General features: G+C 48.9%; 1 protein-coding gene across 1 annotated transcript in view; it reads left to right on the top strand.

Annotated features, from left to right (window-relative positions):
• The window catches only part of Smc3 (structural maintenance of chromosomes 3), a 157,783-nt gene that overhangs the window by 130,652 nt on the left and 8,085 nt on the right, over positions 1 to 19,046 (top strand). Inside the window, exons 21-22 of the mRNA XM_077688288.1 lie at positions 3,692 to 3,850; positions 3,911 to 4,243. Coding sequence (XP_077544414.1) covers positions 3,692 to 3,850; positions 3,911 to 4,243 — 492 coding nt within the window. The remainder of the gene's footprint in view (positions 1 to 3,691; positions 3,851 to 3,910; positions 4,244 to 19,046) is intronic.

The raw sequence follows: 19,046 nt of genomic DNA, 5'->3' as shown, positions 1-19,046 counted from the left end.
ATCACAGATATGTCTAAATAACCGCGTGGTTAGCATTTAACGCATGTGCTCGTGCTAGTGGGGTGTTCCTCAAGATTGAGGGTGATCGCATGCAGCGATGGTGACAAGCGACGCAGAAATTGTGACTCAATAGGCACAACAAACAGACAAGCGAAAAAAATTAATACACTGCTGCCAATTTCTCTGTCATCGTCGCTTGTCGCTGCTGCTCGCTTGTGGCCGGCAAAAAGCGTGCGAGGGCCACGGCGGCCCGTGCAGAAATTTTTCCGCTTGCCACTGTTGCCCATACTAACTGTTTGGTGCACACATTGAATTGTGATTTTCGCGTAGCTCATCGTCGCCGCTGCGTGTGGTTACCCTTTGAAGCATGCACTGCCTCAGACAGGTGCAATGAGGCAGCATACACGGTGACTCGACAAGCCGGTATTTATTTGCCATCTAAAACATTAATGCAGTTTCATAATGCTTCGCGTGTGTGGTTAAAGGGTCCATGAAGAGAAAATACAACTTTGTTTAACTTTAAAGAGTTACACTTTAGTACCTCACTCAGCTTCATTCCGTCCACGAAAGACGTTTTTTAACCGCTGAAAAGGGCTTTCAAATTTCGCGCCACAGTGACGTGTTATCGGCACAAGTGACGTCATATGGGCCAGCACTAAAAGCGTAATTTTCAGTGCTTTAGGTGCATGTTAGCATTCGAGTGATTCGATCAAACGTAACTAGCGGCCCCACTACAATTGTCCAGTCATGTGTCCTGGCGATTGATTAGTTCGACCGCCGTCAATTGCCCAAACAAGATTCTGTGACGTCATAGAAAAGTTTCCGAAAACTGGCTAGCGAGTCGCCACAGCTCCACACATTTTCTTTAATATCTCCGTTATTTTTTGGAAGTTTGCAATGAAATCGGTATAATTTTTCTCAGGACAAAGCAGCCTTTCTAATGAATCAAACTTGTATTTTGTCTTCATGGCTCCTTTAAAGACTTGCGGTAATAGGCATCACCTCTATATTTTATATATCTGCCTGGGCAAAACAAATTAATACAACGTGAAGACATCACTCTTGCAACTATAGCTGTTCGATCTGCTTCGCCTGCCGAAGCACGTAACATACGATAATAATACAGTATTAAGAGGATGCAAGAACACAGTTTACGTCAATCTAAATAATTCATTTTCAGCTGAATATTACAAAAATCCAAAGAAAGCACCATCTAGTTTGGAGTAGGTAATAATGTAAAAATACGTCCGGGATGGCCCGCTGTATCTGGCAGTGTGAGCCAAATGCAAGACTCCCACTTTTTTTTTTCCAACCCCCAAATTCATTTCTCAGCCTAAGCACACTCAACTCAAACACAGTATTTTATACAAAGTAAAATTTGTTAACGGCGGCACTTTTGGCAGCTTTTTTTTTCTTTTTTCTTAACAAAAACTCAATTTGCGTGGCCACAAAGTCATTGCCAGCCATGCCACGCCGAACTTCTGGCCGAACTACGCAGTATGGCGGCACCCAAGGGGACATGAGGCGCTTTTCACCAGATTCCACTCTAGGTAAGCTAGGGCGCAGCTCTGTGGTTCAGAGGAGGGGCCACTGTTACGAGGCCTCGAGGGGAGGCCCGAGCAGTGTGCCGCCAGCAGCAGGCCTGCATTCGGGGCAGCAGCCACTGCTGCTGCAGCCCTGGGCTCACCAGCGTCAAAATAGCCCGCCCTGCCACTTGGCGCTGCTGTTGGCTGATGATTGCATTTTACTAGTGAAAAAGAGACTCTTACAGATGAGGAGATGGGCTACCTACGAGGGTGCATGTGCGAGGCATAGGCTGGCGTGTGTGGGCTGGGCACGGCGATATGCTGTCTTTTTTTGTTTCACAGACGCCAAGTAAAATTTCAGTTGTAGTCTAGCGAGTGTCCTGTGCACTTCTTCTTCGTCGCCGTCTCTTTTTCTCTAGTAAAGTGCACTCAGATAACCAACTAGCCCAACTTTCTGCCTCGGCTGATGAGGTACAGGCCATGTAAATGTCCATGCTATTGCTACTGATTGCCCAACGTTTTCAGCAGTGCTGGGCATTCGTCCCACATGGCGTTCGTCCTGCTGGCAGCCGTTTTAAGCGAGAGCACTGTTCTCCGACGGGCGAAATGCTGCTTTTATCGCTGCCTGAAACAGGGATGGGGGGGCCGTGAGGGAAGACAGCGTGCAGCCTTGTTCAGTTTGAAACCTTTGGTAACTCACCCAGCTCCATTCCAGCCACAAAAGATGTCGTGTAACTAAAACAAAACAAAAAAAAAGGCACGAGATATTGGAAAAAAATTTAATTTTCGTTCTGCGGTATATAAGCCAACTCATTCGTGCTCACTGCGGAAACACTGAGCACACCAGTGATGATTGCAACAAGCAACAAGTGAAATACCCAAACTGCAGTGGACCACACCCTGCCTTTTCGTGTGCATATCCAGCACTTAAGAAGAAAATGAAATTGTTCAGCCGAAAGCCGCAGAGAATGTTTTCACAAGCGTGGCTGAAGCATACCTTGCTACCAGGTAAAAGTTACGGGGGGTGGTGGGCACAGCAGGAGGCTGTGGGCACTGTTGTTGCAGCTGTGTCCAGTGCAGGGCCTAATAGCACACACTTTGGTCCCCACAAGAGTGTTACACACTCCGAAATGGCGGTTGAGGCCATGGATGTCTTCAAGCACGCCTGCTCCTGAGATGTCACAGGAGCACCGCGGTGCCCCTGGTTGTGGTCAGCCGAACAGATCAAAGGTTCATAGGATCATCGCACCTGGAACTGACCTAAGCAAACCTGTTGAGTAGGGCTCCCAGAGCACGGTCCACTAAGGAACAACACTCGAGCAGAAAAAGTAAACACCTCATGATCCTTCCTTCCTTCTTGTTGATTTTTATGGCGGCTGAAAATGTTATGCACGGGAGTTGTAGAGGGTTGTTTGGCAACCTTGACGATATGTATGACGTCCTCTCCCATCACAAGCCAAAAATATTGTGCCTCCAAGAAACAGAGCTGCTCCCATCGCAGACAAGCTTCTTAATGGGACACTGCCTGTATCGATAGATTATGGTGCCAAGATTATAAATACCATTCTCGCGACAAGCACTTGTTTAATAAGGCAGAAAATGCCAGAAACTGGGAAACAGGTGTCAACAGCGAGAGCTCATTGGGGAAGTATCTATAAATGTTTTCTTGACATTAACAGTTTTTGGGTGTTTGAATTGAGCATGTGAAAAAAATATAAATCAAAACTTTGCGTAGCTCATCTTATTTAAAAAACACAGACTACAGCTTTTATACATTGCTAGACAGGCTGCTTCCCTCACGCTTCAGTGTCGGCCATCATGTTTTCAGTTTCGTTTTTGAAAAGGCATGCTTTACATGGGCGCACAATTAGTGAAATCAATAATCTGCAACGGTGAACACCCAAGCTTCTTCAAGCAATAACCCAGGCAGGAAGCGGAAAAAGAAACGGGATGTTTAAGCGACCCGCCTGAGCTTCTAGTCTTCCGTTCTCTGCGCACGGATGTTGCTACCGGTAAAGCGCACCCGTGCCGCTGGAGGACGACCTCTCCTCCTCCAGTGGCTGTGCCCTGGGTCTGGCCTGGCGCATGGCGGGGGGGCAGGTTCCTCGGCCCAATTTCCTGTCGAGGTGAGTCTCAGAGGCGCTGCTGATGAGCCCCTCGCGCAGTCCATCCAGGAGCTGATGAACGCCCTGGAGATGCGCAAGTACGAGGCCATCCAGCTCACGTTCAAGCAGGTGTCCAAGTTCTTCAGCGAAGTCTTCAAGAAGCTCGTGCCCCAGGGACACGCCACGCTCATGATGAAGACGGACGAGTCCAGCCAGCAGGTGAGCCATCGTGCGGGGCCAGCAGGCGGGGCGGGGGCTGAGTGCGTGTCCCCCCGACAGGAGGGCCAGACCCCGTCGGTGGACCACTTCTCCGGCGTGGGCATCCGGGTGTCCTTCGTGGGCAAGTCGAGCGAGATGAAGGAGATGCAGCAGCTGTCCGGGGGCCAGAAGTCGCTCGTGGCTCTGGCGCTGATCTTCGCCATCCAGAAGTGCGACCCGGCCCCCTTCTACCTGTTCGACGAGATTGACCAGGCCCTGGACTCACAGCACCGCCGGGCGGTGGCCGACATGATCCACGAGCTGTGCACGGGCGCCCAGTTCATCACGACCACCTTTCGGCCCGAGCTGCTGGAGAAGGCGGACAAGTTCTACGGGGTCAAGTTCCGCAACAAGGTACGTCGGGCACACCGCCACTGCCACTGTGGCAGGGTCCGGCCGTCGGGTGGGGCTTTGGTAAACATCGAGGAGCCAGCTTCACTGGGGCGGCTTAGCTCTGGCGGCTGGAGCAAATGCAAAGTGGTGGTGACGGTTCAGACGAGTCGGGCTCCCACAGAGGAGGAAAAGCAGGGCAGTGTTGCTATGGAAGGCTGAATTGGTCCAGGCAGACGTGTTTGACCAGGTAGGCATAGATGTGGGGTTCTTTGCGTGCCTCCACTGCCACTGTCTGGCAGGGCAGGGCACTGAGCCACGGCCATGGCCATGCCGGTCCACATTGCCCTCATTTGCCTTCAGCTGGCTGCATGGGAACCCTGCGGGGCCGCGTTTCCGCAAAGTGTACCACATCTGCGCCCACCCTGCACTGCAGGCTGGGAAAGCTGCCTGTATCTTTCAGTGTCGCTTCGACAGACGCCTGCTCCGAATGCTCAGTTTTACTGCTCCGAAAACATTTTTGCCTGCTGGCTCCAGGCACCGCATCGGACGCCTTTTCATTGATTGTTTGCCCCGTCTCACAAAAGACAGCCCGAGCCCAGTGGCAGTGCTTGCGGCATAGAAGCGCTTGGGTAAAGCCACCACTGGTGCGCCGCTAAGTGATTGCACTTGTGTGCTGTGGGGATCTGGTGGTTTGAATGGCAGCCCTCGAGCATGGTGCGCATGCAGTGGAGCTCAGGACAGCTGTTGGTAGAAAGCCCTTTTCTGTGTTTGTGACAACTGGACCACAAGTTTTGTGAGAAGTATGAATGTTAGGGGGTCTCCAGGTGACGCATCGTAACTTTGTACGACATGGATGAAACACAGTGTGAGAGGTCTTGAAGACACAATTGTACTGCAGGGCCAATAAAAAAATCGGGCCAAATGGCAGCAAGTAGTCCGGTGAGACACCTTGCTCCAGCTCCAGCCGCACGTCTTGTGCGTTCTTTTTCACCAATTAGCATTACTCCCTGAATGTTATCTTCATTGATACAGGAAATATTGCACTCGCTGTCATTTGAGAGGCAACAGGCTTAGACTCTCAAAGCATGCTGCGTAAAATGAGAACGTAAAGATGAGTTTTTTTCTGCCAGAGCTGGCACTTTTGAGCCATGTAGTTGTTCTGTGATTCAAAAAGGCCTTAGACAGATTCATGGTCAAAAGTGTCACGCACATATCTATCTGAAACCGAGAAATGCTGGTCAGAAATATTTTAAAAGCAATAAATTATAACCTCAATGATTGAGGGCATCCTTCCACGCTTTTATCTGCCGGACATTTCTTCCCCTACTGTGAGCAGTTTCATCGCACCTACAGTAGAATCTCGATGATACGATTCTGGGTGAGACGAATTTCGGGATGATACGAATTTCTGAAAAGTCCCGGCAAAATTGCATTGTTTGCAATGGGAAAAATTTCGGCTGTTACGAACGGACCGGCGCGGCCCGGCAGATGATACGAACGAGCCAGCCAGGCGCCCGACTGCCGAACAAGCAAGTGACGGCTCTCTCTCCCCATTTGTCACTCTTTTTTCTCCAGAAACGGCCGGGCTGTTGTTTTCTGCTCGCGAAAACGCGCCCCGCACGCCCCATGCGCGCCGCGAAACCTCTCGCACGCTGCGCGCGCCACGCCCGGCGGCGGCAACATGGCGGCGGTTTCGGCTGCGAAGTGGCACGGCCGCATGAGCGACTGCTTCTAGCCGCTCTTTAAAATGCCGCTCAAGGCAGACACGAAGTTTCTTGTGCAGTAAAGGAGCTGATAACGTTGGCAAAAACGGTACTATAAAACACCATCCGCGCCACTAGTGAAAGCGCCCATAAAATATCTGCCGGAGTGCTAAGCCTAAACATCTCGGGCGGAGCCAGCGGGTTGTCTCGAGCGTTTCGTAAGTCGTCAGCGTCTTTTTCTGACCGAGGTAGGAGATATCGCGGGCGCGAAATCGTCAATGCGGCCGTGAAAATACAGCGCGCGCAAAGCCGAGGCGTGCGAATCGCGTGCAAAATGCACCATGCGGTTCACGCTTGACTGTTGCGGCATGTAGCGAGCTTGGACACCGGGAGTGAGGAGACAAGCGCGAATCTAGGCGAAGCGTTACGCGCTCCAGAAAGGACTGCTTTGTGACGTGGGGGTTTAAAAAAAGCAGAAAAAATCATGGATTTGTTCACGCGAAAGTAAGAAAAGAAATAAACGAAAACTTTTTTTCAGCGCTCAATTTTTTGGTCTGTGTTGGTTCATACGAATTTCGGATGATACGAATATTTTTCGCGGTCCCGCGAGATTCGTATCATCGAGATTCTACTGTATTTTATTGTAAACAAAATTGATCTGTCGTAATTTGTCTAATCATGTTTGGGTGCCACAGGTAGTATCATTGAGGTCTTATTGTATAATAGCCGTGTTCTTGGTTTGGGAGGTTGGAGGGGCATTAGTGCAAAATGAGAATTGCTGTATTTACTTGGCCTGGTTTTTCTGCGTGTACCACAGATATGGTCTGAAGGTAGTCACAGAATTCTTCTCGAAAATATTCATGCGTAGATGACAACTGCTAAATTTTCAATGAACTGGCATTGGATGTAATGCCGTCAGATGAAATAGACATTCCTTCGATGAAACAGCATTCCATGAAGGCCGTTTTACTTTCTCAAAAGCATTTCTGCTTGCTCAGAAAGCTGCTCTGAAATCGCCCAGGGGAGTATCATCATTTTCCATGTGAACATCTCGTGTGCATTGTGCAGCTATCTCTACATCATGCCTCCTCAAAAATGAAACCTAAACTAAATTTTCTCACAAATTATCATTTTGGATGGGGAGAGCTAATACCGTATTTATTTGAATACAACATGAAGCTTTTTTCTCCGAAAACCATGGCCTCAAAGTCTACCCCAACCTTATATTTGAGGTAAACAGTTTCAGTGTTCGCTTCGGTATGGGGTAAGTCACAGTATCGTTGTGCATGAAAATGCAATTATTTTTTAATACTTGACTTAGTAATGCTAGGGCATGTTTGCCCTGAAACCAAATGAGTCATTGTCAGCAATCGGAAGAATATCCGTATCCAACGGCAGGTGCAATCGCAAAGCAGCCATTGCTGGCTGCGAGATACCAACGGCACATCGCGTGAAGTCGAAAAAAAAAAAAAAAAAAAAGAAGCCAAGAGCATCAACAATCCGGTATGCTCCAATCCACAAGCAGAGTTGAAAGTCAAACTATAGTGTCTAGAATATACTGACTAGTGGAGCCCCCTTGTCAATGGGTCAAGGTGGCATCGTCGGTGATACCTTTCAACTTTGGCCGGCAGGAGCGCTGCCTGTCTTAAAGCGCGAGACACATGGACGATTGGTGCTTGCGAATCGCATGCGACTGATCGTTACAACTGTCGCCATGACTAGTCGTACGCGGGAATTTGAGACACATGGCCCGATGCGCGCATGCGATGCATCGTCGGCGTCGCTCCGCCCACTGTTTTTGCTCCATGGTCAACTACAACGATCGCTGAGCTGAATTTGTAGATTCCGCGCGTCACTCGCAAGAAATGGATAAAACAGGCAATCGTGAAGCGTTTTTTGCCTTCGGAAACAGTCCACGCACACGCCGGCCGCGCCTGCTAGCTCGACACACTCAACGGCTCGAACCGGCGCAGACCACGGTAGCAACCACTTGTAGCTGCTCTTCCGAACCAATCTGATGGCTAAAAAGAAGTTCCACATGCGAGAAAGTAGGTGTTAGTGGTGGGAAAAAGTGTGCCAGGGATTGTTGTCGGGGCTTATTTTAATAGCGGCGATCAGATATCTGCTGCGATGCTAAGCCTACACTGACCGGCCGTGGAGTTTCAGCGGTCCGACCGGTCGCCGCTGTGCTTTGAGCGGCCGGGAGATGGCGACACCTGCGCAGAAGCATCGAAACAGGCTGCGCAAATGTCTTGGTCACCGATCTCTCAAACCCCAATTATAGCTGAAATAAAGTTCCACATGCGAGAAAGGGGGATGATAGTGTGGTGAAAAGTTGTGTTACGGATTGTCATGTGCAGTTGCACAGATAGCGGCGATCAAATACCGTATTTACTCGCGTAATCCTCGCACTCGCATAATCCTCGCACCCCTAATGTGAGCCACCAGAACTTGGATTTTTTGGTTCTTCGCATAATCCTCGCACCCCCAACTTTGCAGCGGCGAAAGTTGCCTGCTCGCGAAACCCGCATGGTGCACGCGCTCTCCAACGCGCGCCCTCCCTTGCCGCCTCTCCGTTCGGCGGAGAGCGCTGTGTATCCAAGGCCATCCATGCGCCCTAACAACCTGCATGGCTACTCCCTAACAGGCGCCCTAACACGCTACTCGCACTGTACTTGAGCCGGTTTCGTGTGCGCGCAACTAGACTACGTTCGCGCAGCCCGCTGTCGTGTCGTGTCGCCGTCGTGGTCCCGTCGTTGAGCAGCAGCAGTCAGTGAGTAACTCGCGTCAGTGGTGGATAGCTCGCTGCCATTTTGAGAACTTTTTGATCTCTGTTTTGTGCTTGGTGCCGCTTCGCCATGGGGAAGAATGCCAGCTACACTGCCGCTTTCAAATTGAAAGCGATAGAGTACGCGATCGAACACGGCAACCGCGCCGCAGGCAGGCACTTCGGCGTCACCGACTTCAACGTGCGTTACTGTTGAGCTTCACAAGTAGGGCACGCACATGACGACGACGAGATAGGGCGCGCGCCAGAAAGCAAAGGCGGCAATTTCATGATCGCTGATCGACGGGATACTGTTTACGTTGTAAATTATAAAATAAAAAGAAATAGCTGCTGTTGGCAACACTGAGCTTACATATACAAAAAACGACCGCTACATTTAGCGGGATTGGCAGAAGGCAAATTGGCAACACTGTGCACCTTATTTTTTTTCCCCGCATAATTCTCGCACCCCTAATTTCGCATTGACTTTTCCGAAAAAAAAGTGCGAGGATTATGCGAGTAAATACGGTATCCCCCAGGATGTTAAGCCTAAAGTTTCCATCACTCGAGCCGACCCGAGCAACCCAAGCCGGTTGCGGGTGTTTGGGGATCAGCGGGCTCTCATTGGCTGTGGCCTCACGACGATCGCAACGATGGCACGACTGCATCTGGCTTGCCAGTCGCACGTCGTGAGCCTCCTCTGACCAGCCGACGACGCCAAAACCGGTCCTAACGATCAATACTAACAATCAGTCGCACGCGAATCGCGTGCACCAGTTGTCCATGTGTCGCGCGCTTAAAGGTTCGCTTCCTGTTGTAAAGGCAGGGTTTGCTGGCTGGCTGGTGCTTCCTTCCGTCACTTCAGAGTTGCATTTTTGCTTTATGTGAAGCATTTTTCGCACAAGTGTGTTGTGACTTGCTTTTGTTTGTGGTGTTATTTTAGCTGTAAAAGTTAAAGTTGCGCAAAATAATCGCGCTTAAGGCGAAGCTTCGGGCAGAAGTGCTTTATGCAGCTTTGTCGGAACAATCACGGGTGTAATTAGTAGCTTATTTAGTGGCTCTAGGTATGACCATGGGTTGTTATAACCTTGACAATGAGGTTTCTATGTTTGGCCATGTTTTCTAAGCCTTTTTTGTGTGTCTGTGCAAGCAAAATTGCCTTGCAGCAAACCCAACTTTATCGCCAAAGCTCAGGATAAAACAGCTGTAACTCCTGTTTTTAAAAAATTTCCCCAAAAGCAATTACACAAAAATTGGTCGCTAAGACTCCAATATTACTCCAAGTTTTATTTACTTTATTTACTTGTGGCAATTACTTAGTTCAGAGTAAAGGTGTAAACGTTACAGAATTTACATCTCCTGCCAATATATGAGCACCTACTGCAGGTGCCTGCAGTGCAGAAAACTGCTGTGTGGAAACTTTCGTGACTATATTTATATGTGATTGGCTGTTAAGGCTATACCATTACACCAAGTTTCATTTACATGTCATAATAAATTTACAACAAACATGCCTCGGCAAAGTTGAACCGGCTCACTCAAACTTGCTCACAAATTTATTTTTGGAATCACCTCTCACTCAAATTGACACTCATTGCTGAGCAACTCATCAATGCTCAAACTCAAACTCACAGCGGGGGCAAAACTCTGCACTCACTCGGGCTCAGAACTTAAGGGGGCAGACTAGTCTTAGAGCTATTTTTTTATTTAGCAAACAATTTTAATGAAACTGCACTGCATTATAGAGCTTTCTGGGCTGGTTTCAAATCTGCCATTAGATTTTTTGTAAGTTAAGTATATTTTGAGTAGCTTTTTTTGGTCGTTTTACAACTCAGTAAACTTCGCTTCTCCCGCGTTCTGCCAGAAATGGCTCGTGGGTGGTGCCAATTGAACACAATAATAATTTTCCAAAGCCTCCATTTGAAAAATTTGTTTCCAACATTGTATTGTCCACACATTTAGGTATCAAAACCGAAAAAAAATTACAGTTGTACCTGCTCCAGGTGCCGAGATATGTGAGGACGAATTGCTAGCTTTGCATTGCAAGAAAAGTGCCGTTTCACCATCGAATTCTGCGCTAACTGAGCTGTAGAGTGTACTTTAAAATGCTATTATAATATAAAAACAACAAAATATGGTTCCTTTGATGAGGAAATTTACAGACTGATAGAAAAGTGGCCGTGAAGGCCGAAAATGCCATTTTTCAGAAAACGCTTTTTTTGACCGTTCTTTGGCCCCAAAGACCCAACTGCCCCCTTAAATGAATTCAAAATGACTCAAAACTCACTCGAGCTCAGACCTCAAGATGGACTCAGAATTCATGTGGATTCAGAGTTTGGAAAATTCACGCGGGTTTACGGAACTACAGTCAAACCCCGCGATAACGAAATCTCACGAGTACGAAATACCTGCGGAAACGAAATATTTTCGGATCCCTGTGAACATCTAGACGCCGATGTATTTCATATCTCGTAGCAACGAAATATTTTTGGAAAGCGATCCCGTGGTAACGAAATTCACTGCAAGTCTGGTCTGCATTTTACCTACCCACTTGAGGCTAACAGTGTCCAAAAAAGCATTTTTTTTTTGGACTCAAAGTGCATACACTTTTGCCACAGCACGCTTGTATGGCCGCCGCCATGTTTGTTCTCAAAAAGACCATGCAGCAGGCGGCCATGGGGGCAACCTCGCAGCGACACCACCAGGGGGCGACACATGGTGACCAACGGCACGGTCGCGTGGTTTTGGATTGGGCTACGCTAGCTCGCTACCGCTGAACAGCACGCGTGCATTTGTTGTGTGTGCGGCAATCAGTGCGTTTCGCTCGGTAAGATGCCTCCGCAAGCCCAAAAGTGGGAATTTTCATCGCTACCAGATAATGTCCAAAAGTCAGTGGCCCAAGTGGAGGAAGGGAGGATAGCGCAGACGAGTTCAGAACTGCCGGGAGCTCACTCTACCATTTTGAAAAGCAAGAATGCCGCTCTTTAATGGCGCACGTACGCAACACAATTGATGGCTGTGGCCTTTCTGGGCGTCAATAAAGCGGTGCTCACTTAGTTTTGTGGACGGTATTGTAAGAACACGGTGCCGCTGTCCGGAAAAGTTCATCAACAGAAGAAGCTGGACTTCGCTTGCATGCTCGGACGTACACGGTGCTCAGGCCCAAGGAGAAAAACGTGCAGAGAAGGCGAACCTGTGGGATGTTTTGGAGTTTTGGATGCGTTTGAGACGATCCTGTTGTTCTTGGGCACGCACGACAGCTAGCATTGAAGCACTTGTAGTGTGAGAGCCGAGTTGTGAAGTTGCTGCAAGGTAAGGCCCGCAAAGTAATGTAACTGACTTTTTGAAATAAATTTTCGGCTTGTGGCCAATTTTTCTGTCGTTTATGTTACTCGTTACTCCAGTGCAATCGTAAATAATTTATGCTGCAGATTTAATTCAGCTACACAGTACCGTAAAATACCAGGCAAGCCCCCTCCCCCCAAACTTGTAGATAATTGGTCTAGAGATAGGAAGGGGGCCCTTATTCGAGTTTGGCCCCAAATTCAAGATGGCAGCACAAAATGACGGCGATCGCGAGAAAAGCACTGTAGCCTCCATTGCGAAAATGTTATTTATGACACTTCTAGCAGGGGTGAGACAGCTGCGCATATTGCGCAGTTTTGATACAAATTTGTTTTCTTGCGCCAGGCTGCTCCAAAAGCTTGAAAATTTCGAAAATTGCGCCAAACTGCTCCAAAACGTTCTGAGAGCCAAGGATTTTAACGCTCCTGTCAGTTTCAGTGGGGAAAGATGCTTACTGACGGCATAATTTTCCAGCACCCCCGAGGTGATGCTGTTGGTAAAAGTTTTAATTGATTGATCATTCAATAAAAAAACCGAGATAGTTTTTTCTAAAGTCGCAATGTCGGGTTGCACGTGATTTTTTTAAAGTTTTCCCACCGAAAACCATTGCAAAGTCCTGTAGAAAAAATACTTATGTGTACTGAGGTGGCAAACTATTTGTGGAAGGTGATGAAAAAAGGGCAATTTTAGGAGCGCCGTATCTCCGTAACGACATTACTGGGCGCCGCCATCTTGGTGTATTGAAGATTGGAAAACATGGCTGCCGGGCGAAGCATTTGCTCGTGGTTCAGAGTGCTCTTTGTCGACTTCTACCGTGGTTTTGGTTATGGGGGTGGCTGGGTTCACATTTAGTCGTTTGATCGGTTGCGGGGAGTTGCGTGACTAGAAAGACGAAAGTTCATCCAAAACAACGTGGTGCCCGCGAATTCGCAGTGTTTCGGCCTTGAGCGTGAGGCGCGGTGCGCGTTTGAAGTGAAATTTCGGACTCATTGCGGTGTTATAAAACGCCGAGTTATTGCTGCCTTTGACAGCGAGCTTGCGAGTGGCGGGAATGGGACGATCGACACTGCATAAGTGGCGGCGCAGGCTACATTGCCGGAAAATGTTCAAGCAGTGTCCGATAGCGGGACGGGCTATTATTGCTCGCTAGTAATAATGGTTCATCTATCTGAAGTGAAATTTAATGCCAAAAGGGAGGTGGCTAAACATACCAACGTTACTCAAATTACAATCGAAGTGAATGTGCACCTTGGGTATTGAAATGGGAGGGCTGGTGGGGTGCGACGACGTCACCTTGTTTTGCGCAACTTTTGCCGTGACGAGTCTACACTTGTGCGTAAAGCCGAGTCTGGGATTACAAAAATAATTTCGGCATTCACATGATAATAAAAGTGCCTTACGATTCCTTAGTTTTTCAATTCGATATTTTCAATGGATCTCCACTCTATCTATACAGGCTAAGTATTTAAAAGTGGTTTGTAACAAGGTAGTGCAGTTCGTACCTTGTGATAATCTGGTAGAAAAAACGTTTTGAAAGGCTATTTCAGTGTTATGTACGTTCAAAACTGATTAAAAAGTGCACCCCCCCCCCCCCTCCCCGAGTTGCCAAATATATGATTTTTTAAGCTCCTAAGGTGACATAATAAACGTTCTGCTCCAGTTCAAGGTTTGTCTGCTCCAAAACCAAGATTTCGCTGCTCCAAAAACTGCTCCCAAATGTGATTCAGCTGTCTCACCCCTGTTCTAGGCAATGCTAAAGACGTAAATTCTGACATTCACTTCAATCGCTGTTAAATCCTCAAAACTGTTCTTCGAATATGATCCAAAAATGAGGGTCAGGCCCTTGGTCTGCAGCTCGTCAGGGTCCTCGGGGACAACGGCACCGATGTCTGACAGCCATTCATGCAGATCACCCTCCTCGCACCCGTCAAGTGCGTTTGAGATGCTGCACCCTCTACAACGTGTTACAGTTTTTTCTGGGACAGAAGACCACGCCTTAGCTACGAAGTCAAGAGCATCCTGCCGCGATGGCTTCCACAGGTTGCCTTGCTGCGTTTTCTCTCCCTTTCGCATAAAAGCCTCCCAGGTCCGGCGAAGACTAGCCTTGAAGGGCTTGTTTCAGAACACGTCCACAGGTTGGAGCAGACTGGTGGAGCCGGCTGGCATGTACACTACGTCGGTGTCGCGTTCCTCGATGGTGTCCTTGTGTACGGGTGCCTGGTCCAACACGAGCAGCCGCCGCACGTCGTCAGAATTCGAGCGCGGGATCTTTCTTAAAACCACTCTTGAAACTTCTCAGATGTCATCCATCCGTTTGTCGACGCCGTCACGCGAATGTTCTTCTACAGTTAAAACAGTGATGCTACCGCTGCACCAATTGCGCCAAACTGCGCCCAAGTGCTCTGGCTGCTACATCCTGCTACATTTCCTCTAAATTTGGCGATTCTGTGCCCGACCTGCGCCCAAGGGTGCACGCCGACTTTCAGAAACGAAACTAACTACTTGAGGTTCCCCACTGAAAGCGACATCGCGGTACAACTGTTTTCAGGCCGCAATCCGAGCCAAGCCAAGGCAAACTGTCCCTTGTAGCGGTAACGGTAGAGTGCCTAGAATATTTCTGAAATATTCTAGGCGCTCTATAGTAACGGCGATGATGCGTTTTGAGCATGTAGGTGCACAACGCCAAATCTCCCCCCTTACCCGAGACCTATTGGGTTCGCGAGACCGGTTGCCGCCGTCGTGATATCCGTGCCGCACTCGTGAAGCTCGGCAACAACGTCGGGTGTCGTGAAATTGCCGTACTCGCTCGCCAACGCGCCCCTACAGCGTACGCGTCGACCGGGTGCCTGCGGAGTTGTGCTGGAAGAAAAGTAGGAGTTGTAGTTACAGTGGAATCTGGGTGATACGAATTTCGGGATGAGACGAATTTCTGATTAGTCTCGGCGAAATTGCACTCTTTGAAATGGGAAAAGTTTCGGCTCTTACGAACGGACCTGCGGTGCCCGGCGGATAATAAGAACGAGTCGGCGAGGCGCCCGACTGCCGATCGAGTGAGCAAGCTACGGTGACGTACGGGCCCTCTGCCCTCTTTGTCGCTCTTTCTCCAGGAACGGCCAAGCTGTTTTCTGCTCGCGAAAACGCGCCGTGCACTCCACAGGCACGCTGACGCCGCTGCGAAACCACCCGCATGCTGCACGGGGCGCGGCCGACGGCGGCAACATGGCGGCGGTTTCGGTCACGAAGTGGTGCGGGACGCTCAAGAGACCGCTTCTAACCGCTCTTTAAAATGCCGCTCAAAGCACACACGAAGTTCCTTGTGCGGTAAATGAACTAACAATTCGAACGAAAACGGTGCTATAAAACATCATCCGCCCCGCTAGTGAAAGCGCCCATGAAATATCTGTCGGTGTGCTAAGCCTAAATATCTCCGGCGGAGCCAGCTGGCTGTCTCGAGCACTTCGTAACTGCCGCCATGAGGCGCACGCCTTCCCATTGGCGCAAGTCGTCAGGCTCCTCCCACTGCCACGATCGTCCGCGGGCGCCGAATCGCCGACGCGGGCGTCGCGCGCAGAACGCCGACGCGCACGAATCGCGTGCAAAAACGCCCCTGCAGTGAGTGCGCTTGGGCACCGTGAGGGAGGAGATGAAAGTCCAGACAGGACTGTTCAGCGACATGGCGGTTAAAAAAAAAGCAGAAAAACGCCACGGATTTCGTCACGCGAAAGTAAGAAAAGAAATAATCAAAAATTTGTTTTAGTGCTTAGTTTTTTGGTCTGTGTTGTTCACACGAATTTCGGATGATACGAATATTTTTTGCGGTGCCACGAGATTCGTATCATCGAGATTTTACTGTAAACAGATGAGAATTTACAAAGTGAAGGGGGAAGAAAATAGTATGCAAGGGCAGGAAACGGTGACATAGTTCGGGCCGCGCGCCGGCTCGTGAGTACGGCAATTTTACAACGCCTGACTTTGTTTCAGAGCTTAACGAGTGCGGCAGGCATATGACGACGCCCGTCTTAGATTTCACGTAGAGTTCATAGAGGCAGATGAATTCACATACGGGGAAATTGAAGGTGAAATGCGCGCATGTGGCCTCGCAGGGAATTAACATAGTCTCGGGGTAGAAGGGGAGGGGGGGGGGACTAATGGGCTACCTTGTCATTATCGGAGGCGTTTTGGTTGCTTGCGGCAAACTTGTCGTAAAGGGGCAAGGTTCACCCTGGTGCTGCGTGTTGGTTGCCAGAAATGGCTGCCCGCTGCCTTTGTACACAATAGCGCTGCTATCGGTGGCTTGTCGTTTTAGACCCTTACGGTGGCAGCGCTGACGCCGCTAAATAGTGATGCATGTGCAACACGGGGAGGAGCGTGATGTTCAATTATGCAGTCAAAGCCGTGGCGCTACTGATGTGTTTGGTCAGTGCTCCCACGATAGCCTTCTAATAGTGCTCGATTTTACATAACATGTTTGTTGTGACGAGCAATTTTTAGTTTGTTCATAGTAAATCTGCTATTGTGTAAAAATGAGAGCTTGTTTTTTAATTTTTGTTGCGCAGGCCGCTGCACAAAGTTCAATGCAAAAAAATGGGGACAAAATATCGATGTTCTGGGTTCTTTTAATTTTTATTATCGTTGAAGGGCGTGCTTTTAGCGGTTATCTATCAAGAATGCAATACGTGTCTTAAAATTGCTTCTATCAACACCTGCTCCGAAAGCTGGTTTTGCTGCTCCGAAATGCATTTTTGCCTGCTCCAAAAGCTGCTCCAAAGTGGCCTAAGCCGGTAGCATCACTGTTAAAATTAAAACAAAATAAAAATAATGGGTTAAGTACGCAACCTCAAGATGCATCGCATTCAATATTTGTACGAGCCCGCAAATGAAAAGTTACCTGGCACACGGAGACTTTTTAAGACTCGTTCTGAAATTGTCCCGCTCTGCTCCTTGAGTACAGGTAAACCTCGATGTTACAAAGTCGGTAAAATTCGTAATTTCCTTCGTTACATTGAAATTCGCGATTATAATGAGGTGTTCATCGCGTAAAGTGTTTCCTGCAAACGAAAACGTGGCGCGCATACACGGCTGGCGCACTGTTTCTGTTTCTGTCTGAGCTTAATCATCTACGCGGGCATCAGCGTGAACCGCATGGAGCGTTTTCTCTCCGTAAAAACGCGCCCCGCAAGCCACAGGCGCGCTGACGCAGCCGCGGAGACCACCCGCGCAATGCGGGTAACTCCAGCAACCGCTTCTAACCGCTCGCTGAAACGCAACTCGAGGGGCAAACGAGAGGGGCATGCGAGGAAAAAAGCGGATAAGGTGGGCGAAATTTTCACTGCAACAGTCATACGCGCCACTTACGGAAGTGCCCATCAAATATCCTCCGCAGTGGTAAGCCTAATCGTCTCTGGCGGGGCCAGCCGGCATCCCCGAGCGCTTCGAAGCTCCCGCCATAGAGTGCGCGCCTCCATTGGCGAAAGTCGTCAGGCTCCTTCCACTGCTGCGTGCAGCACGAGCCGCTTTCTGGCAGAAGCCGCCGCCGGCGTGCAATTGTGTACGCAGGCGTGAAAAAAACGCACGCGCATATATAAAGATTCACAAATGCCTGCTGGAACGATGGAACCCAACAAGCATGAGCGAACTCGAACGAAGGGCAAAGCGGCGGGCAAAGCAGCGGCCCCGCCAGAGACGATTAATCTTACCATCGCGGAGGACAAATCTACTTCTACAACTAAAATTTTGTGCCTAGTTCTCCATGAAACGTCGTTGCATAGAAATTTCGGCAAACGGGACTTCGTTACACAGAGGGTGAAAATACATGGTGTGCATACACTTGAACTTAAAACAAATTCTGTGGTTCGTTACATCGAGGGTTTCGTTACATTGAAGTTTGTTACATCGAGGTTTAACTGTATCATGAAAGCCGGTAGCTTGTGACCAGAGGCGTAGGCTGCCAAAGCAACCGTAAATCCCCGTCTAGCACAGCTGGTATTCGCAATTCACATCGTACTGGCTCCTACGAGGTTGTTGGTGCGATTTGCGGACAGTCAAGATGAACCATTGTCTGGTCCATGTTTGCAATGTGGTGCAAGGTGTAATTGTGGACTGCTTCGCAGTGAGACAACTGCAGAGCGAAATGCTCGCACGGCATCAGCACAATTTTCGGGCAATTTTTTGACTGCCGTTAGTTGCCTGTCGCATGGATACTCCAAACCATTGCTTCCATCCCTTCAGGTACTGGCTGTACGCCTTGAAGTTGCCCAGCTCCAGCTTGTTTGGGATGTTGAGAGCTTCCTTGGACAACAGTATATTGCTCACCGCACGTCCACAGTTCCTTTCACGCTCAAAGAACTCGTACAAGTTGTCATTGAGTTCTTCACTGAAAACGGGGGCACCGCTGCTCAATTTGCGACGAACCTTTGATTTCCCGAAGTTTTTTTGCAGCAAAACTTCGGAGTTGTTATCGCACTCGCGTACCCTTTTACGGTCTAACTTGAACACGCGAGAAGTGAGGTGCACATTTCTGCCATTTTTACGATGCCTGTCCGCTACTTTGAGCTTCCTTTTTACCGTATATGAATGCATAGCGAAGAAAGGCAACCGCTCCAGAGGAAATGGCGGCGATGGCTGGCAATGCTTGGATTGGATTGGATTCGACATCGGCTTTGAACACTGTGGCATCCAAAAGCCTGAAAAAAAAAAAGGGGGGGGGGGGAATAAAAAATGCTTTCGGAATGGCGGGAAGTGGGAGGGGGCGCTTGCTCGGTCGTGTAATGAAATGCCAAATTCCTGGAAAATGCTGGGGGGCACTTGCATGGGTGGGGGTGCTTGATCAGTATTTTACGGTAGACTCTCGATTAACGGAACTTCAAGGGACCGAAAAAAATTAGTTCCGTTTAACAGGAGTTCCACTTACTGAGATAGATACTCATAATACCATTTCATGGAACTCTAAGCACTAGAAGTTGAATTTAGCTGATAGTTTTTCAGAAAGCAAGAAAACTACGAAAGGTTT

Source organism: Haemaphysalis longicornis, unplaced genomic scaffold (genome assembly GCF_048455015.1).
Source record: "Haemaphysalis longicornis isolate Haplotype H1 unplaced genomic scaffold, Haemaphysalis longicornis Haplotype H1 scaffold_1, whole genome shotgun sequence".
NCBI lineage: Eukaryota > Metazoa > Arthropoda > Arachnida > Ixodida > Ixodidae > Haemaphysalis > Haemaphysalis longicornis.
The sequence above is the reverse complement of the archived record's forward strand: the minus strand, read 5'-3'. Positions and strand labels throughout refer to the sequence as shown.